This window comes from Microcebus murinus, chromosome 3, assembly GCF_040939455.1.
Source record: "Microcebus murinus isolate Inina chromosome 3, M.murinus_Inina_mat1.0, whole genome shotgun sequence".
NCBI lineage: Eukaryota > Metazoa > Chordata > Mammalia > Primates > Cheirogaleidae > Microcebus > Microcebus murinus.
Genome location: NC_134106.1, coordinates 35535093 through 35557913, shown reverse-complemented (window position 1 = coordinate 35557913; position 22821 = coordinate 35535093). Strand labels below are relative to the sequence as shown.

The following is a 22821-nucleotide window of genomic DNA, read 5'->3' as shown; positions in this document are numbered from 1 at the left end:
GTGTTGGTAAAATTTGTGTGGTATGGCACTAACTGTGAGGAAAAAGGGTTGCTGCTTTGTTAAAGCAACCAAAGGAAATTTGGATCATCATTGGGGCAAGTAGCACATTATCACTATAATGACTTTTACTTATCTTAGTTTTCAGTAATGAGAAGAAAGCAGATGGAGGGGCTGGGTCTATGGGGACCAAAATATAAAGAGCCTTAATCACTTCTTTAGAGAAAAAAAAGGGGCTGGGGGTAAAGAATTTAGACAGTTAGTGGAGTGATTATTAGATCAGCACCTAATCATGGGTTTAATTCATCTCTAGGACTTTTAACATTGCTGCTTTTAAGATCAAAAAGCATGGTGATCCTAGTAAGAAAAATTTCCAAGGAAATTTCTTAACTCTAGGAGAGCACCAAAGGATTAAGTTAAATAGCAACTGATAACTGAGTACAGTATAAGAAAAATATCTTTATATAGTATTTTCCTTTAGATGTATCTTTTAATATTTTTATGTTGATCATCTCTCACAATAATATTGTAATAACTATATATGCATCTATATTTTAAAATTACTACATTATATGTATTCTTCTCAAGTCCAAGCCTAGTTTCCAAGGATTAATACCTCTTACTCTATAAGACCTAAGAGGCTGCTAGTGAAGACTAGAATTGTAAGCTAAGGATATCAGGGAAAATGACAAGCTTTGGGTAATGGGCTTAGTACATCTAATCTATTTCAACAAGGGTGACTATCACACAGACCTGAAACTTTAGTTCTAAACACAGAATTCCAGATCAACTATAGGAACACCTATTTTTTTCTCATATAGGTGGAGAAAATGAGAGCAGTTAGTATTAACATGCAGTAGACAAAATGTTTTCATATGCCCTATAATCAACAATTCTATATAATCCCCCATGAAACCAGTAAGGCACTATTACGATGATGTTTTTACTAATGAGAAAAACAATCTCTGGAGATATAACACAGTTGTTAAAAAGCAGGGCATTAAAGCTGACTTCAAAGCCCATGTTCATCCTATCATATCAGTATTTTTCCAATGTATTTTGTGAAACTGCAGAGCTTTGTGGAAATGTCCCAGAGAGTAAAGAAGAGCTGTGGGTAAGGCTCAGTCAGCAGAACTCTGGACCTATCACTCAATGCTGCTTTTATCTGTCTTTTCTACTGAGATTCTACAGAAATATTTATTTATTTTAAAAAGGTGTTCTGTTGCTAAATAAAGTTTGAAAACCTCTATTCCAGGCCATGGGTCTATTAAGCATGAACTACACATACACTCTGCTTGATTCACCTCCTTTTCAACTCAATGTTCATTTGAATGGCTATCGCCAGAACACTGTACTAATTGTTTCAGTAAATCTCAGCTGAGCACAGTGACTCACACCTGTAATCCCAGCACTTTGAGAGGCTGAGGCTAGAGGACCACTTGAGGCCAGGAGTTTGAGACTAAGTAAACCTTTGTCAGATGATAGTTATGCCATCCACACTTAAGCTTTGAAGTTGAAAGTAACCGTATGCATTGAAAAAAATGTATTCATTTTATTCATATCATAAACTGTTCAAAATAGTCAGGCTGTGAGAATTTCAATCACTGTTGAAAACCATGATACATAGCAAAAACAGAAAATAACATCACTGGTTTACTTTTTTTTAAGCAAATATACTTGAAATTAAATATTCAAATTAGTGTTATCTTCTTCAGGTTATTCACTAATGTCCAGCTATGCTGCCTAATATGGTAGCCACTAATAACAAATGGCAATTTAAATTTAAATCACTTCAAATTAAATAAAATATGAAATTCAGTTCCTCAGTTGCTCTACTCATATTTTAAGTGCTCAGTAGTGGCCAACATCTTGGACAGCACAGATATAGAATAATTCCCTCATCATAGAGAGTTCTATTAAAAAGTGCTGATCTACAGTTTGAAGACTAAAAGTACAGTCTAATAAAACTTTTACCAACTTTTAAATTATGAAAAGTGACTTCAATCTCAAGAATGGAAAAACAAGCACCACATATACTCACCAGCAAACTGGTATTAACTGAGCAGCACCTAAGTGGACACATAGGTACTACAGTAATAGGGTATTGGGCAGGTGGGAGGGGAATGGGAGGGGGCAGATATATACATACATAATGAGTGAGATGCGCACCATCTGGGGGATGGTCATGCTGGAGACTCCAACTTGTGGGGGGGAGGGGAGGAAAGGGCATTTATTGAAACCTTAAAATATGTACCCCTATAATATGCCGAAATAAAAAAAAAAAAAAGAAAAGTGACTTCAGAGCTTGTAAAATATTCTTGTGAATTATCTCCAGAGTGGGGAATATTCTTTTTAATATTTGCAAACAGACAAAAGTTATAAAAAACTCTGGAGGTACATGTCTTTCTAAATAGGCCAATCTCATTGCTGACATTCTTGAGTTTATAGGTAAATCGCCAATGGATACTCCCATTTGACAGGATTCAAATTCTTATCCAGAAAACTCAAATGGGGAAAGGCCATAAGTGAACTGTCTGAATTGTGATATCTATGTTCAACTAGCCATAAGCTCAGGCATCTAAGAACATACAGAAGTGCCTCAGAGCTTCTCTCAAAGAATGCTAAGTTCAGTGATATGTTCAGTATTTGTGAAGCCAAGGAGCCTGTCTCCTCCAAAGTCCTCAATGAAGTTACAATTGTACCATATCTGTGACTCCCTGATCCCCACTAAAAGGGCCTATTCTCTTTCTGAGACCAAAGTTCAAGTCTTCTTGGACTTCTGGAGTATTTGCCTCTCAAATACTTTTAACCCACTACCAGGTGTGGTAAGGTGGCCTCAAGGCCACATGTGGCCCACTGGATCCCCAAGTGCAGCTCCTTGACTGAATCCATATTTTACAGAACAAATCATTTTAATAAAGTTTGGATTCAGTCAAAAGCCCACACCCAAGGATCCAGAAGGCCACATATGGCCCCAAGACTGCAGGTTCCACAACTCTAGTTGGAACCCACTGCACAATGGTCCCTGACCTCCCGGTTTAATGTCAACATATAGTACTTTCAGCAAGTTGGACTCTCTGGCACTTATTATGGTTCTGAAACGGGGACAGATAGAAACCCTTTAAGAATAGAGAGAAGCAAAATGAGTTATCTGGTCATGTTTTTTTGACCTATGTAGTGACCACTTAAGAAGACCTGTACATCATCAATCCTATCTCTTTTTGTCTTCCATTTTCAGGCCCAACAGTCACTTGGGTGCAGGAGTTCTGGTTTGTTTAGAAATTCTCTTTAATTTTATGACAATAACTTCTTGTATGATGTTCATAACTGTCTTTGAAACACCAGAAAAAAAGAGTAAAATCTTAAATAGCCAAATAAATCCCAATAAGCTATCTTAGTCAAAGTATTTGTACCTTGTAGTTTTGACTGCATTGTTCTTATCTCTTCAGTTTGGTTTTGGTTGATCAAACGAAGATTCTGATTCTCCAATTCCAGCTAAAAGAATATAATGGTGTTCTTTTATATAGAGATAACATTTTCAAAATGTTCTAATAAATTATAATATTTAGAAAATGTTAACATCTAGTTACTCTACATGTAAGCAATATACAGAAGAAATGACAAGCAAAAATCAGATTAATTTTTAGCACAGGCTACCAATCTAGATAATTACAGCATTAACATTTATTTTTTCAGCCAGGCACAGTGGCTTATGCTGTAATCCTAGCACTCTGGGAGGCTGAGGCCGGCGGATGGCTCAAGGTCAGGAGTTTGAAACCAGCCTGAGCAAGAGCGAGACCCTATCTCTACTAAAAATAGAAAGAAATTAATTGGCCAACTAAAAATATATAGAAAAAATTAGCCAGGCATGGCGGCACATGCCTATAGTCCCAGCTACTTGAGAGGCTGAGGCAGAAGGACTGCTTGAGCCCAGGAGTTTGAGGTTGCTATGAGGTAGGCTAATGCCATGGCACTCTAGCCCAGGCAACAGAGTAAGACTCTGTCTCAAAAAAATAACAAAAAAAAACATTTATTTTTTCAAAAACTAAGACTTTTAAATGTTTTCACTCCCTATGCCTTTTCCACTGTAAAATTATTTTAAACCAAAATATGTCAGCATTAAACAGTCATATACACTAAATAATGTATGCTCCTTAGATACCAAATACATTAATTTTGTGAGATATACAAATATATTCTATAATTATTTAAAATTAACTAATTAGAATGAAAATTAACTGATCAGAATGAGGCTATTTACACTGATCATCATGAGTCTATTGATATGTTTAATTTTAGAAATACACTGGATACTGAAATGAAAGATACCTATTCCAATTTGGCCAAGAGACAGCAGCACCATCAACCGATCAAAATTTTTTGTTTCCTTCAGAATAATCATACATTCTGAAGATTTATTTTTTTAAAAGCAGTAAAAGGTAAAGAAAAGGAAAAAGGCAGCAATAAATACCTCATTTAACTTAACTGTTACCCATTCTTTGATCTTAGCTGCTTTCTCTTCTATTATTTTAGCTTCTTGTAATCTTATTTGTTTCTGAAATAAAATAAGCAGATTGTTTAGTTCAACATAAACTTAATGGTCTGGAAAAGTTACATCATAAAGGCAGGCCAGGCGTGGTGGCTCACGCCTGTAATCCTAGCACTAAGGGAGGCTGAGGTGGATGGATCGCTCAAGGTCAGGAGTTCGAAACCAGCTTGAGCAAGAGCAAGACCCGGTCTCTACTATAAATAGAAACAAATTAACTGGCCAACTAAAAAATATACAGAAAAAAATTAGCCGGGCATGGTGGCACATGCCTGTAGTCCCAGCTACTCGGGAGGCTGAGGCAGGAGGATCGCTTGAGCCCAGGAGTTTGAGATTGCTGGGAGCTAGGCTGACGCCACAGCACTCTAGCCTGGGCAACAGAGTGAAACTCTGTCTCAAAAAAAAAAAAAAAAAAAAATATATATATATATATACACACACACACACACACATACATACAAGGCAAATCCACTTAAAACCTGTTTCCAAGTTAATACATCTACCCACAAATTACCAAACAAATTTTAAAAAGAAAAAAATTATCCAGCATATACAATAATAAACCACTGCAAGTACTGCGAGTTTTAACAACTGCTATTCTCATTCCCTGAAAGATTACACACTAAAATCAATCCACTGAGTTTACCAGCAAAATAAGCCATCTCTGGAAATGGTCTCAGATTTAGAACAGTAGCACAGGGGTCAACTAAGGTAGGGAGAGGAGAATAAGAACCTCCTTAGGAACATGGCTTTCCCCCCCCTCAAATGCTAGCTTTCAAAGATACAAGAAAAATAATCATTGAGAAACTATAGCTCACATTTATCAACCTTAAAATCTGGTTATGATCATAAAACTACTGAGAATGTGACTATCATATAATCACAATGGGTGAGGCCTGGGGGTAGTAGGAGGCTGAAAACCATTGACTTAAAGAAACACTGATCCCCAAGAAATAGAAAAAAAAATGCTGAAAATAAATAACAATCTAACACATTTAACAAAACAATCACATAGTGGTCATATTTAAATGATGTTAAATGACCATTTAAGTAAATAACTCTAATATAATTTTAAAATAAAATAAACACTACACTTGTTTTCATTAAAGTGGTTTCGAAATGGTATACACATTTATTTCTAAGCAGAAGGATTGGTGTCCAACAAAAATATTTAAAATATAATATTATATAAATATTTCTAATACCCTGACAATAACAATTTATGGTCATATATGGCTGCTGATAACCAAGTATCTCCAACTTAAACACTGTACTTAAGCTCTAAAGTTTAATATTAAGTAGCATCGTCACATTCAAAAAGTATTTCATCTTGCCTTGGAATTTCCCCCAACTTAAAGTGAATACCATTTTGCTTGTACCTTTCACCAATAAATGTGATGCAATCCTATGGGTTGACAGAATAAGTAAGATTTCTAATCTTTGTGGTTATGTACAAATGAGTACACTTATTTAGAAATCTTTCGATGATCAAATTCTTCCTAACCTGCTCTTCAAGTTGTAGTTCCAAGTTTTGAATGATGTCATCTTTTTCCTGTATTAGAGACTCCAGATCTTGACACTTTTTATATAACCTTGTCTCTGATTCACTGGTTTGGATATTAGCTGCTTTTAACTTTTCTTCCATAACTTGTACCTAAATTCAGAGGACAAAATATTAAAATTGTACATGTATTAATTTATCATAGTGGGAAACTTAGAATTTTACTTAACATTATATAGATTCCTACAAGATACCATAAAAGGAAAATATTAAACAGCAAGTTTTAACATTTAATAATTATAAAGTCTGAAGACTATTTTGCCAAGTGGTGTTACCTTTGAAGTACATAAGAGTACATACATAAGATTTTCAGACTATTGTTATCATATAAAGTAATAATGTATTAATAAATGTTTCCCAGACCAACAATAATATGCAAAGTGTTTATACAAGTATAGAAACAGAAAGTTTCCAGCCCTCATTTTTTCATATTTAAACTAAGTAGGAATATAAAGTAAAGAAGATGAGTGGTAAGATAAGACTCACATCAGATAACTTGGTATAATAACATATTTTGGAAAAAAATATTGAACTTAGAAGAAAAAGAAACATATACACAATGGAAAGGGGGTAAAAAAGAACCTTAAAAGCCCCAAATGATGGTATCATAAAAAAATTAAAAAGTATGAGAGTCTAGATATAGATGGGGGAGTACATTCAGTGAGAGCTTATTGATTCATTCATTTGACAAATATTCATTAAATACCTTCCAACTGCCAGGCATATTCCAAGCCCTGGGAAGGCAACAGTGAATAAAATAGACTCAAAAATGTCTTACTGCATAGCAAATACATTCTAATGGATCACAGAGATCATACGTAAAAATCAGTATAGTACCTTACACAAGTGATAAGGGTAATGGGAAAAAACAGAACAGGGTAAGAGAGATCTGGTGTGGGCCAGGCGCTGTGGCACACACCTGTTATCCTACTCTGGGAGGCCGAGGCAGGCAGATTGCTGGAGGTCGGGTGTTCGAAACCAGCCTGAGCAAGAGCAAGATCCTGTCTCTGCTATAAATAGAAATAAATTAATTGGCCAACTAATATATATAGAAAAAATTAGCCGGGCATGGTGGCACATGCCTGTAGTCCCAGCTACTCAGGAGGCTGAGGCAGAAGGAGTGCATGAGCCCAGGAGTTTGAGATTGCTATGAGCCAGGCTGATGCCACGGCACTCTAGCCCAGGCAACAGTGAGACTCTGTCTTACAAAAAAAAAAAAAAGAGAGATCTGGTGTGTGGCTGGAGGTTGAGTGGTGCCTCAATTTTAATACCTAAGATAGAATGGCTCTACTTGGAACCTCTGCAAAACTCATTTTGGGCACAGGAAATCTTAAAAGGGCATATTTGCATATTGTATTGCTGACCTACATGGATTATATAAGTCTATTCGACTCATAGTAAACTTTAGATTTTACTATCACCACCTTTTAGTTCTCATTTTTCTCACCATTCTGTGAATGACAAAGCTGATCCTTGATCGTAGTTTGTCTAGTGGATTGAATGCCTCACCAGAGATTTTACAAGGAGGTCCAAATAAGGAATGTGTGTAATATTAATAGTAGCAAGAAAGAAAATAAAGTAGTGGGGACTACATACAATATTAAGACTTTCATCCTATATACTCCAAATAGGTAAGAATATAATTTCATTAATATTTGGATTACAGGGGCAAAGAAGAAAAAGAAAGTGAAAGCAGTTGAGAAATTAAAGCTAATAGTTAAGATGAAAAATCTTAAATTATTAAAAATATCCCTGAAAAATCGCAATGAATCCTTACTTAATGTTCAAAAATATTGAACTAATGAGGGTTTTCGGAAGGAAGGTGTAAAGATTACTTTGGTCTTATTTTTTTAACCATGAATACCAGGTTTCATCTGTGGCTTCACTGTATAAATGTAAATTCAACTCAGATGCCAAAACTGTTCTATTTAAATACCACCCACGATGGCAGAAAACCATGAAAATAAAAGCAAATCAAAAAATAGAATTAAAAAAGTATTCCATTGTCCAAATGATAATTTAAGTTACCTTAGATTCTTTGGCATAATATAGCAGGCTTTCTGCATGAGCAGAAAGACAAAGATCTGCATCAAGGACAAAGGTCTGCATCAGAGATACTGTCACACGAAACAGCCCAAGCAGGATAGAGAATTGGATAGTAATCTTAAGATGGTACAGCCAGTTGCACACAGGGCATTCTGCAGCTGAGGAAGCAGAGAAAGAAGAGCAGAGGCCAACTCCAAAATAGTAGTTCTCCTCTGAGGAAAGAGTAATAGAAGGTAAACCTCAAGAAAAACAAAAGTAACTGAGTAAGACTAAAAGAAATATTACCACACCTATATGTGCAGTCTCCTTTTTTTAAGTTGAAGCAAGGCACCCTGTAGACATTGTGTTGCAACATAAAACTGTCCTATTATTACTTAGGAAGGGTCTATAGTTCCAGAAAACTATGATTTAGAACTACCACCCTGAAAAACATGTTCATTTTACGAATGAATGGTACAGAGCTCCTTGGATGCATCTTTGCCATCTGAAACTTTTTAATTAGATCATTACTTTTAGATAAACAACTTTTCTAGGCAAGAAAAATATTGGCAAAAGTGGCAAAATCTCTTAGGGAAAGATAACCCAAAGTAGTTACAGGAAACCTACTTAACAACTGGTCCTGTTAAGGCCAAGTTACACAGGACTCACCAGCCTTCCTTGGAGATTAGTATGAATAAGAGGTCTACAGAGAGGCTAAGAGGCCTGTAGAAAAACCAAGCAGCCTTTTAAAATGTCTCACCACAAACACAAGGAAAATAGCCCAGTTCTTTTTCCATTCATTTAACCTGAACCATATAAGAATTCTAACTACTCAAAAGACTTACCAATAACAAACACCTATGAATTCAAATTGGTTGTTAAATACAATTCACAATTATCTATACATGGATACCCCCTAGTGTGGAATGCTTTGTGTTTTTAGCCTACTTTTCTCCTTTACTTCTAGGACAGCCTCTAGTTGCATCCACCCATCTCAGCACACTCCTCAGCCATTTCCCCAAAACCTTCCTGATCCTGAGGTCCCTTAAGTACCAGTTTAGCAAAAGGTTAACTCAGCAGATTTGGGGTACTCAGATCCTGCACATTCCAAAGAAACAGACTGGCCCTTGACTGGCTCTTGGGAGACAACCTCTGAACCTTTGGAATATCCTAACAGATAAGACTGGCTTTGTATACCTGAGAACTTGGGCCACACCAGATAGTTTATGGTAACAATCTGATTATGGCGAATGCCTGTTTTTGTTCACCTGGGTCCCTGGGCCATGCTGTATCATATTAACCTCTGGGTGCAGGGGTAGAGGGGGCCACTGGAGACTGAGTAACTAAGGTCAGTCATGTGGGTACTCCAGGCTGACTGAACTCCAATAAAAATCCTGGACACCAAGACTTGGGTGAGCTTCCTTGGCTGGCAATACATCATACATGTTATCACACATCATTGATGGGGGGATTAAGCACGTTCCTGTGCAACCCTACTGCACGAGGACAACTGGAAGCTTGTACCTCATTTCTTCTGGCCACCACCCTATGTGCCTTATTTTATTTTTTTTAGACACAGGGTCTCTCTCTGTCACCCAGGCTGGAGTACCAGGGCAAAATCATAGCTCACTGTAGCCTCGAATTCCTGGGCTCAGCCTCCTGAGTAGCTGGGACTACAGGCATGTGCCACCATGCCTGGCTAATTGTTTTATTTTTTGTAGAGACAAGGTCTCGCTATAGGCTGATCTCAAACTCTTGAGCTCAAGTAATCCTCCTGCCTTGGCCTCCCAAAGTGCTGGGATTACAAGTGTGAGCCACTGTGCCTAGCCCTTTTGTTGATTTTATTCCATATGCTTTGACTATAGGAGATGTTTCACCACCAAAAGCAAAGTTTCAATATTTGCTTTTGGTGGTGAAACATCCCTTTTTGGTTAACAAAAATACAGTTATTTAAGTCTTAGAATATGGTTCAATGAGAAAAGACAATGTGAACTTAAGCAACATAAACAACAGATAGGCCACAATTCCATAGAAATTGTTAAAGATAGCAAAGGATTAGCTTACTTTAAGTTAATAACACTCAGTCTTATAAAAGCCAAAATAGGAGACATTAGCAGTACATGAGAATTCATTTGCATCCTGTTTATATTTCCTGCCAATTTTTAGATTGATTATTATTTACAGGAAATATTAATAAAATCCTTCTGTAGTGTAACAAAATAAGTACTAAATAAATTCAAAGTGTTGTGGCAAAAAAAATTCCACAGATTTTGCTAACTTATATAAATAGAAATTTGGGAGATTTGAAATTTTCTCTTTTTTGTTTTGTTTTGATTTAAGGCAATATGTTTAAAATAATCAATCATGGTGTTTTTTTCCTTAAAGATGCAGTACATAGAATTAAATAACTTTATACCTGATATCCTCAAAGGACTACTTAAAATAAGGGCAAATTCTTCCTGTTAAACTTATCAAGACCAGTAGTTGGGCCCTGATGGAACAAACTGCCGTGGTTTGCTTTCTTTGCATTGAGAACAGGGATTCTTTTTTTAAGACTCCCCATTGGACCTCTTAAGATCCAGTGAATGGGGGAGGATTAGTTGAAAATCACAAATAAAAAATACTTAATTTAGTTTAATTTTCAAAAACAGATTTGACATATATATGAATTAAGAAATTTGTTTTTTGAATTTTTTTATTTTTTGAGACAGTGTCTCACTCTGTTGCCCGGGCTAGAGTGCCGTGGCGTCAGCCTAGCTCACAGCAACCTCAAACTCCTGGGCTCAAGCAATCTTCCTGCCTCAGCCTCCCGAGCAGCTGGGACTACAGTCATGCACCACCATGCCCGGCTAATTTTTTCTATATATTTTAGTTGTCCAATTAATTTTCTTTCTATTTTTTGTAGAGACGGGGTCTCACTCTTGCTCAGGGTGGTTCTGAATTCCTGACTTTGAGCGATCCGCCCGCCTTGGCCTCTCAGAGTGCTAAGATTACAGGTGTGAGCCACCGCACCTGGCCAAGAAATTTAAATTAAGGCAAAATAAAACCATCTTCAATTTCTGTCTCTTTTTCCTATAATCTGGACAATCAAAGGAGAGAAAGGAAGGGAAGAACAAGGTAAGAAAGAACAGACAGAGACATACAGAGACAGCCCTGGGTTCAGAGGTAAAGAGAGACATTACTAGCAAAAGCTAAACTTAGAAAGGAAAGACAAGGAGGGAGACATCAAAGTCAGAGAGGCAGATAAACTGACAAATGTGTGTGCTGCAAGGTGCGGGGTTGAACAGGAACATACCCTGCAGAGAAGACAAAGATCTGGTATAGAGTGACAGAGGATGACATAAGCATAAGTGTCTTTCATAGAATTTAAGTAGTCTTTTATGATTTTACTGTTAATTATTATCTTTTTATAGGTACAAGTGGGGAAATCACTACTTGGTACTATCAGCTAATTTTGCTATAAAACTACTCTAAAAATTAAAGTCTACTTTTTAAAAAGCAATAACCTCCCTGAAGAAATAACTGACCTAAGCAAGATCATCAATGAATGTTAATATCACAAAGAAAAGATAGAGATTATATTCCTCTGGATGGAAGTATACTATACCACCCAAGAAGTCTTGAAAAAAACAAGAGAGAAAAAGAAAGGAAAAAAAGTAAGAGACAAGGAAAAAATTCAAGTGTTTAGACCTAACTATATTTTACGAGAAATACAGAGGTAAAGGAATGTGTTAAATAACACCATAGGTATGCAATCAGCAAATCCAGAATATGGAAAGCTTTAGAAGACAAATAAACCCAATTTTGTCAACAAATAAATTGAAAGAAAAAAAACAAAAAAATAAAGTGACCCTATAGATTAAAAGAGTTTAAGAGTCAAGTGAAATTTGTCAATCTAGTTTAGATCTTGACTTGAACAAACCAACTATTAAGAACAACAGAAAATGGTATATAAAAGAATTAAAAAACCAGTACTCAAATACATGTACACGTATGTTCATATCAGTACTAGTCACAATAGTCAAATGTCCATTAATAGATAAATGGATAAACAAATCATGGTATATACAAGGGCTGTCCAAAAAGTATTCAGCCATTATAAATATAACAAGAATGGTTACATGGCTGGATACTTTCGAGACAGCCCTCATATACATGTATGTATACACATACACACACAATGGAACATTATTCAGCCATAATAAGGAATAAAGTATGATAGATGCCACAACATTGGATGAACATTGAAAACATTCTGCTAGATGAAAGAAGCCAGATATTATAGATCACATATTGTATGAATCCAATTATATGAAATATCCGGAATACATAAATCCATTGGGACAGAAAGCAGATTGGTGATTGCTAAAGGTTAGAGGGACAGGGAAATTGAACTAAATGCTTAATGGGTGGTAAAAGGTTTCCTTTTGTGGTGATGGAAAGATTTAGGGACTACATATAGGTGGTGATTGCACAACACTGAAATGTTCACTTTAAAATGGTTAATACTGTTATGTAAACTTCAGCTTGATTAAAAAACAAAACACAGAAGCAATTATGTGATATTTGGGGAAATCTGAGTACTGACTAGATCTTTGACATATTGAAGAATTATGGGTAATTTTTCGATGTGATGATGGTATTGTAGTCATGATTTTTAAGAGTCTTTACTTTTAGATTAGTTGTTGAAATACTCACAGGTGAAATTATACAATGTCTGGGATTTGCTTGAAAATAATCCAGTGCAGAGGTGGGTGAAGGGAAAAAGTGAGTGGAGGTATAGATGAGCCACGAGTTGACTAATTGTTAAAGTTGGTGATGGGGGCTCGTTATGCTGTTTTTCTCTACTCTTGTATGTGAAGTTTTGTCTAATAAAGTTTTAAGATTTTCTTTTCAAGTATCATTAAGAAAATCAAGGAGGCAGGGGACAGTGGCTCAGGCCTATAATTCTAGCACTCTGGGAGGCTGAGGCAGAGGATCACTTGAGCTCAGGAGTTGGAAACCAGCCTGAGCAACAGCGGGAGATCCTAGGCTTGGTGGCACAGGCCTATAGTCCCAGCTACTTGGGAGGCCGAGGCAGGAGGATTACTTGAGCCCAGAAGTTTGAGGTTGCAGTGAGCTGTGATGACACCACTGTACCATACCCAGGGTGACAGAGTGAAACTCTGTCTCAAGAAAAGGAAGGAAGGACGGAAGGACGGAAGGACGGAAGGAAGGAAGGAAGGAAGGAAGGAAGGAAGGAAGGAAGGAAGGAAGGACGGAAGGAAGGAAGGAAGGAAGGAAGGAAGGAAGGAAAGAAAGAAAGAAAGAAAGAAAGAAAGAAAGAAAGAAAGAAAGAAAGAAAGAAAGAAAGAAAGAAAGAAAGAAAGAAAGAAAGAAAGAAAGAAAATCAAGGATTAGGACACATTTGGCTTGTTTAGAAATTTGTTAGGCCACCCAAACAGTCTGTGTAAAATTCAGTCTTTCAGGTGAAAACAAAGATTTGGTAGTACTCAAGTTAAGGAAGGAAACATGACAAATCTAGAGGAAGCACAAGAAATTTATATATACTTCTTAGAAGAAATAATTTTGTATTTAAGCCTTCTGAAGTTTTTTATTTTTTTCCCTTTATTTTTTGCTTTCCTTTCTTCTAGCTTTTTGAAAATATACAATAAAAGACACTTAACTATATTTACTCTATAGTGCTGCAGAACACTAGAACTCATTGATTCAACTGAATATGAGTATCTATGGATTTATCATTAGATAAACTTTAAGGCTGGGTGGGCCCATACAAACCATTCATTTTACTGCTGGCAAGGCCCAGGAAAGGTTAAGTGACTTAACAAAACATCATTTAAAAAAACAAAAACAAAAGTAGTATTAAAAAATTGTAAAGTATGAAAATATAGGGGGAAAAAAATCATTCCACAATTCAAACTGCTACAGCAAGGTATACAGCTAGTGTTACAGCTCTTGTGGAACAGCCAGGGTAACAGCTCATGATCAGGGAAAGAACCCAGCCGCACACGGAGAGCTGGAGAACAGCCCTTACCCCTTCAGCAGGCTCAGCTGACTTCTGAACCTCCTTCCTTGTTCTCCTTTTTTTATACCCTTGGTAGGACTCAAAAAGCATCCAATCAGCAACAAACTTTAACATCCAATCAGCAACAGTGGGATTCAAAAAGTATCCAATCAAGATGGCGCAGCCAGTGTGGCAGGAGGATGTGAGCAGGCAGCCCCCACCAGCACTCTGGCCCAGACAGCAGGCATGGGCACGCCAGGCCCCACCCTAGCGGCAGGTACCCCGAGTCCTCTAGCTGCAGCGCCGGGCACTGGGCTATGGGGATGTAGAGTGGCCGGGAGGAGGCCAGCAGCCACATCAGGGCACCCGATGGTTTTCCCTGTCAAGACGAACCTAAATTTCTGTTAAAATTTTGAGGTGTTTCCTCTCAGCCTTTTTTTAACTCTTAGGTTTGAGTTTTCCTAATAGATTCTAAGCATTTTTACATATTAATACATATCCTTGGTAACAATTATCTTAATGGTTATTTAATATTTCATGGAGTTGATACAGCTCACTTATTCATTCCTCTATAATATAGTATTGGTATTATTTCCAACTTTTTATTACTATAAATACAGCTGCTATGAACATATTTATATATAAAACTTAATTATAGTTAGGATTATCATAAAAGTCATATTTGATTTTCTTAGAAGTCAGATAAAACTTCCTAATGGAAGCCATTTTTTTTTCTCTTTTGAAAATTTGTTAATGGGCAAAATAGAGTTAGATTTTCCATTTCCTCTATGGATCGGACTTATGAATAGTCAAAATGATAAGATACAGAGGAGGGCTGACAATTATCCTTCTATTGTGGGCAAACAATCTTCATATGTGTAGAAGCAGAAAAATTTTAAACTAAAATTATACTCTACCTGTTGAAAAGCTTTTTCTGCTTGACGTTCAGCATCAATAACTTGTCTCTCAAGCTGCTGCATCTGTCAGGTGAGGAAAAATATAAATAATATAAAATTTCATATTTCCCGTTTTGAAAAAAACTTAAAAATCTCACAATGTTATCAATTCAAGAATATTTAAAGCAGTTCACTGGATACGGCTTACATACTGTTAGTGCATTAAAGGCTCTTTGCCAAGTTAAAGGTTGACCAAACAAAATGCCAAAGTTTTGATACTTTTAGTATAATATAATATATATAATACGAGTATTCATCAACAGAATTTTCTTCATTGGGAAAAGACTAGTGAACACATATTAAGACCAGTAAAATTAAGAGAAAACTAAGAGTTCAAATGTCATATTTGATGTGTCAATCAAAAAGTCACAATGAGGCTGGGCACAGTTGCTCAGGCCTGTAATCCCAGCACTTTGGGAGTCCAAGGTGGAAGGATCACTTGGGCCCAGGAATTTGAGTTTGAGATCACCCTGGGCAACACAGCAAAACCCCGTCTCAACAAAAAAATTTAAAAATAAATTTTAAAAACATTAGCCAGGCATGGTTGTGTAGTTCTGTAGTCCCAGCTACTCAGGAGGCTGATGTGGGAGGATTGCTTGAGGCAGGTGTTTGAGGTTACAATCAGCTACGATCACACCACTGCACTCCAGCCTGGACAACAGAATGAGACCCTGCCTCTTAAAAAAAAAAAAAAAAGTCACAATATCAGGGAAGTGGTGGACTTTCATAAATTCCATAGATTGTAAATTTAAATCCAGATTCTGAGTAGTTTTATATTCCTATAGATCAATGGAAAGAGTATAGAAGAGATTATTTGATTAAACACCCCCCCACACACAAATACTAAAATGAATATTATTGAAAATTTAAAACCTTTAAGAAGAACCCAGGATGTGTAGCAGGTGTTGAATACACACAAACCATGAGGTAAAACAATTTCAAATTCTTAGTTTTTCTCAGTGTTGAAGTCTGGCCAACTTTAGAGCCGCCTGGGCCTCGATCTAAGATCATTTTTCAGCGTTATCGTTGGTTGGTCGTTCAGACGCCCAGAACTTCCCGTGTACCTGAAACTCGCATTTGTCGGGGGTCCCACACACAGTGGGCGACACATCCGGCCCCTGCCCCGCCCACTTCTCGACACCACCGAGAAGCGGCCTCCCGCAGCTAGAGCGACCCAACCGGGGAGCGAGGCCGCTCCCGACGCCTGGGGTCACCCGACCAGATCCTGGGCTGCGCTTGACCGGCGCGCCCTGTGCTCAACGCCTGGAAAATGGTTTCTGCTAGTGGAGCCTCATTTTTAAAGGGTGTGTTGCTTGGGAGCATTTCCTGGATATTGATAACTACGTTTGGCCAAATTCACATGCGACACGGAGGTCAAACTGGGGACCACAAGCACCATCACCTTCGCCCAACTAACAGAAAAGATTTCTTAAATATTTCAGAAGTGACATTTATGGAGCTCAGTAAAAGTATCCGTGTTTTCTGTATCATCTTTGGAGAAACTGAAGATGAGAGTTACCGGACTGTACTGAAAGAGACTTGGACCAAGCACTGTGACAAGTCAGAACTCTATGTCTATGGTATAGAAAGAAATGACAAGTGGCTACAGATGAGGAGAACTTACAGATACATCTTTGAGAAGTATGGCAACAACTTCAACTGGTTCTTTCTTGCACTTCCCACTACGTTTGCTGTCATTGAAAATTTAAAGTACCTTCTGTTCAGAAGGAACGCATCACAACCCTTTTATCTGGGCCACACTGTTACATCCGGAGACCTCGAATTTGTGACTATAGAAGGAGGAATTGTCTTAAGCATAGAGTCAATGAAAAGGCTGAACAGACTTCTCAATAACTCTGAAAACTGTGCAGATCAAAGTGTGATTTGGAAGTTATCTGAAGATAAGCAGCTGGCAATTTGCCTGAAATATGCAGGAGTTATTGCAGAAAATGCAGAGGATAATGAAGGAAGAGATGTGTTTAATACAAAATCAATTGTACATCTTATTCAGGAACATATGTCTAATAACCGTGGGCAAGTAGTAGAAGGCTGCTGTTCAGATATGGCTGTTACTTTTAATGGACTGACTCCCCAAAAGATGGCAGTAATGATGTATGGTGTGTACCGGCTCAGGGCATTTGGACATTATTACAATGACACACTGATTTTCTTGCCTCCAAAGGGTTCAAAAAATGACTGAGAGCTGGGGAACAATAGAACTGTCCTGTCCAGGAGCACTTGAAATGTGGGTAGTCCAAATTAAGATGTGGTTTAAGTGTAAAATACATACTTCATTCAATAATACACATACTATTAGAAAACAGGGCAAAAATGTAAAATATCTCAGTAATTTTTTATATTGACTCCACATTGAATTGATAATATTTTGGATATTTTGCATTAAATAAAATATACTATTAAAATTAATTTCACCTGTTTCTTTTCCATTTTAGTAATGTGTCTGTTATAAAAATTTTAATTATCAATGTGGTGCGCATATTTCTACTGGATAATAAACATGTAGAACATTCGTTGTCACCATGTATGACAATTGAACTGCCTGTCCATGTGGCGGCACTTTTTAAAGGCAGCTTATTGCAGGCATCTGGATTCTGGAAGAGGTTTCAAACATTTGAATATGTAAATAGATATTCCCCAAGTGCATTCTCTGGACCTCATATCATTTTTGACTTTTGTGAAAATATTTCAAATGCTTAATGAGTAAGTATTGTGGTTTAAAAGCATTTTGTTGAGTTATTTACTACATAAAAGCAACTGGACAAGCATTATGTCTTTTGGAATGTTTCTAGAATATTCCTTAAACCAAAGAGCCAACTAACAAAACACCAATACCACATTTTTCCACTATTGGCAATATGCTGACAATTGTCACTTCTACAATGTATTATAACTACATTCTATTATCACGGAAATTTTTGCCTTCCCAGAGCCTTAGCCTGAATTCAACAAAATCCAACATCCATGCATGACAAAATCTCATAGCAAATTAAGAATATAAGGAACTTCTGAAACCTAATAATAGGCATCTACAAAAAACCCTATAACTAACATCATACTTAATGGCAAAAACTGAATTCTTTCCCCCACAAGATTGTCCTCTTACCACTTCTATTCAACATTTTACTGGAGGTCCTAGGCAATGTAATAGTCATGAAAGAAAAATGAAAGTATATAGACTGGAAAGGAAGAAATAAAGCAACATTTATTGACAGATGATATGACTGTGTACATAAAAAATCCCAAATAATTTACAAAAAAGCTAGTAGAACTAATAAGGGAGTTTATTAAGGTCACAGGACATAAGGTCAATATACAAGAATCTGTTATATTTCTATTTAACAGCAATAAACAATTGAAATTGGAATTTTAAAAAACAGTACCATTTACAATAGCATCAAAATCACAAAATACTTACAGATGAATCTAACAAAATATGTACAATATTTGTATGCTGAAACCACAATACATTGATAAGGAAAATTAAAGAAGAACTAAATAAAGGGAGAGTTAAACTATTAGTCAGAAGACTCAATATTATTAAGATGCCAATTCTCCCCCAATTGACCTATGGATTCTACCCAGTCCCAAAATCCTAGCAGGCTTTTTTTGCACAAATTAACAAGCAGATTCTAAAATTTATATAGAAATGCTAAGGATCTAGAATAGCCAAACAACCCAGATAGAAAACAAAATCAGAATACTTATAATACCTGATATCAAGACTTATATAGCAACAGTATTCAAGACAATATGATATTTGTGTAAAAACAGACACAATAGATTAATGGAACAAAATAGAGAGTTCAGAAATATACTGGAAGTATACAATCTAAATTTTTTTATATTTTTTAATGTTTAATCTATCTTCATCATCAGATCATATAGCCATCACATTACTGTAATCTCTAGTTATTCTGGTTGTCTGAACCTCATTCTCTAAATTTCTTACATCTCCTGGGAGCAACATTCTCTGAGTTCTTTCATGTTTATAGCTGCTTGCTATCTCCTTTATACTTGAAAGTCAATTCTACTGAATACAAAATCCTTAGATCACATGTTCTTTCTTTGATATCTTAAACATGTTATGCTATTTTCTCCTGGAATAAAGCATTGCTATCAGTGTAGCAACATAATATTATTTTCCTTATAAAAGGTCCTGTTTTTGGTTTTGCCTAGACACCCAAGGAATGTTTTCTTTTTTCTTTAATATCCAATATTTTTACTAAAATAAGCCTTGAAGTAGGTCATCCTAGGTTAATGTTCTCAGGTACATGATGCACTATTTCAGTATATAGCATTGCACTTTTCTAAATTTCTGTAGTTTTCTTGAATTACAGTGTTGCATTCGTTTCCTGCCTTTGTTTTGGTTTTCTTCTTTAGGAATTTCTTTTTTCTATATGTGTATCATCTTTGCTTATCTTCAATACCAGTCAGCTTCTCAAATTCTTTTCATTTCTTTTTTATTTTGATTTTTAAAGGGTTCTTCCTTTTCACCTTCAATTTTTATTAAAGCATTATGTGTCGAATTTATTAGTTCTTGTGTTCCTTTTACTTTAGTCTTAGTTTATAAAATATATTCTTCTAATTCTTTATTGGGTTCTGTCACCTCATTTCTGATTTTTCTAACTATGATTCATGCTATTCCTTTAAGTCCTATATCATTTTGTTAATGTCGTTTGGTCAATTTATTTTTTTACCACTACTTAAATGTGAGATATAATTCACATGCCATAAAATTCACCTTTTTAAATTGTACAATTCCGTGGTCTTTAGTGTTTTAACAGAGTTGTACAAACATCACCACTATCTAATGCCAGAATATTTCCATCACCCCAAAAAAGAAACCCTGTACCTATTAGCAGTTACTCCCCATTATTTTGCTTTGCATTTCTTTAAGTATGAGTGAGGTTGAATACCTTTTTACATGTTTATTGGCTATTAGTATTTTTTTGTAAACTGTTCATATCATCTACCTGTAGGGTGATTACTTTGAGTCTGTGTATTTGAACCATTGTCTAGTCTCCTAGAGAAGTTAACAGATCGCTGGAATTCCATGAATTTCAACTTTGCCCAAGTAGGGGCCTCAGTCAGCCAAGGAGGATTGAGCAGCCCGTAAAAGTTCAAGAAAGGGACTATTCCTGCCGTTCTCTGTCCACTGATGGTAGGCCCAACCAGCTGACTATTCACTACTCCTTGATAATCCAGAGTTCTAAAGTTGGAGCAGTCACTACCTTCTCCCATCCCCCACTGTCTGAATAAAATCTAGGGTAGGTATCAGGGAATTGGCCAGACCCAAAGCTACTTGATTTTTTGGGCAACAATTGCAACAACACAAATCAAGAAGTTTTGATCATATAATTCTACTTTGATCCATTCATTGTACTTTGAGAAATCTTTCCTGAAGAATTCCAATTTTAAACAAATGCTATAAATGCAAGAAGTTCATTTGCAGTATTATTTAAACTACTGAAAAACTACAGTCTCTATGTCTAATAATAATGGAACTGATCAGTGAGTCACCATTATTTATTTATTGAGCCCTTTATGATTATAAATACAGAGACTAGGTAATGAGATGGAAAATGCTAATGATAAATGATATAATATTTAATGAAACCAGTATATTTATACTAAATATGTATAGCTATGTATATATTTTTAATTGTACATCAACAAAGCCATAAGAATATTAACAGTATTAATAGTTTTGTTAAACAGCAGGCAGTATTGGTGATTCTTCTTTGCCATTTTTCCAAACTTCAAAAAATATTGAAATATAAGTCACATGCCAGAAAATTCACCATTTTAAAGTGTATAATTTCAGTGTCTTTTTTACTAATTCACAGAGTTGTGGAACCATTAGCATCATCTAATTCCAGAACATTTCCATCACCTCAAAAAGAAACCCCATGCCCATTAGCAGTCATTCCTGATTGCCCTCTCCCCATAACACTTTACAATCACTAATTTACTTTCTGTTCCTGTAGACTTGCCTATTCTGAATATTTCATATGAAGGGAATCATATAATATGTGACCTTCTGTACCTGGCTGCTTTTATTTAGCATAATATTTTCAAGGTTCATCCATGTTTTAGCATGTGTCAGTATTTCATTTCTTTTTTTATGCCTGAATAATATTTCACTATATGAATCTACCAAATTTTATCAATTCATCAGGTGATGAGCTTTTGGGTTGTTTCCATTTTTTTTTACAATTATAAACATTAAAATAAACATTAAAATTAGTGCTATGAACATTTGTGTATAAATTTTTGTGGGGACTTACACATTTATCTCAGGGATATAGGTAGGTGTAGACTTGCTGGGTCATATGCCAACTCTATATTTAACTAACCTTTCTTTCTTTATTTCTCTCTCTTTTCCTCCCTTCCTCCCTCCCTCCCTTCCTTCCTTCCTTCCTTCCTTCCTTCCTTCCTTCCTTCCTTCCTTCCTTCCTTCCTTCCTTCCTTCCTTCCTTCCTTCCTTCCTTCCTCCCTCCCTCCCTCCCTCCCTTCCTTCCTTCCTTCCTTCCTACACATTCACTTCTCTCTGGGATATAGGTAGGCATAGACTTGCTGAGTCATATGCCAACTCTATATTTAACTAACTTTCTTTCTTTCTCTCTCTCTCTCTCTCTTTCTTCTTTCTTTCTTTCTTTTGATTGTTCTCTTACATGTTAGAAGCTTTCTTCAGATGTCTGGTCATCCATGAGACACTACTTAAGTTTAAGGATAAGGGACTAAAAAGCTGACTAAAAACTTTAGCACACATATGAGGTTTGTTGATCATGAACTTTAACCTGGGGTGATCTGGCTGGGCTCTCTGTTAAGGAACCACAAATGGCAGCATCACTATCTCTCCCCTCCTAGACTCATAAGAGTCCCTAAAGACTTCCAATTTCCTCCTATAGGATAAAGGCTGGCTGCCATCATTTTGGAGCCAAGTAGGAGAATGGGGTTGGGAGTGACAGACAAGATTACCAATAAATATGCACATAGTCACTTAATCCCCATTTTTGGTGTAGCAGAATGACAGAAAGCATAGCCTAGAATAAGGCTTGGAGGGTCCTGAGCTTCTCCTCCTAAGGGCCACATGCTTTACAGAACCCTGTAAAGACCTAGCAGGGGTGTGATGTGTCAGATTGAAATCGTTGATGTTACTGGTAAATACATGGCCCTTAGAGTCAACTAATTCCCTGAAAACTTCTCACTTATCCCTATGTGCCAAATGTCCAGCAGCTAAGCATTTACTTCCTCTTAAAAAATTGAAAAGCTGCTCTCTTACAAAATTGAATAAATTGTTTGAAGTGTACTAGTCCATCAACTGTGGCATTTATGAACTCCCAGCCAAACAGTATCCCACCCACTCACCCTAAAGCAAAGGTTGACTACTGACCAGCACTGACCATTTATATATAACTGTCAGTCAACTTTGCAGATGTCTCACTTTTAAATATAAATAGACCACCAAAGATCATCAGACATTTGAGAAAAACTTGCAACCTGAAAAAAAACAACAAACACAAAAACAGGAAAATAATCTCAGAAGACAATTCAGGGAATAAAAAAGAACTTTTTAAAAGTTTAAATTAGTGTTTAGGAATCAGAAACTTTCAAATAAATGACTTCACAGCTATACTATGAGACAGAAATTGTTATTCTCATTATAGAAATTAGGAAATTGATGTTGAACATGAATGTGGTTTGTACA

The 22821-nt window shown here is 36.3% G+C and overlaps 2 protein-coding genes across 2 annotated transcripts in view; one reads left to right on the top strand and one right to left on the bottom strand.

The window, feature by feature from the left end:
* PLEKHH2 (pleckstrin homology, MyTH4 and FERM domain containing H2) overlaps positions 1-22821 on the bottom strand; it is a 112097-nt gene that overhangs the window by 73691 nt on the left and 15585 nt on the right. Inside the window, exons 3-6 of the mRNA XM_012756344.2 lie at positions 15051-15113; positions 6048-6197; positions 4469-4552; positions 3411-3492 (exon numbers count right to left, since the gene is read on the bottom strand). Of these exons, the coding sequence (XP_012611798.1) occupies positions 3411-3492; positions 4469-4552; positions 6048-6197; positions 15051-15113 (379 nt within the window). The remainder of the gene's footprint in view (positions 1-3410; positions 3493-4468; positions 4553-6047; positions 6198-15050; positions 15114-22821) is intronic.
* C1GALT1C1L (C1GALT1 specific chaperone 1 like) lies at positions 16256-17516 on the top strand. The gene has a single exon (XM_012756434.3). The coding sequence runs from the start codon at positions 16360-16362 to the stop codon at positions 17287-17289; it is 930 nt and encodes a 309-aa protein (XP_012611888.1). The 5' UTR covers positions 16256-16359; the 3' UTR covers positions 17290-17516.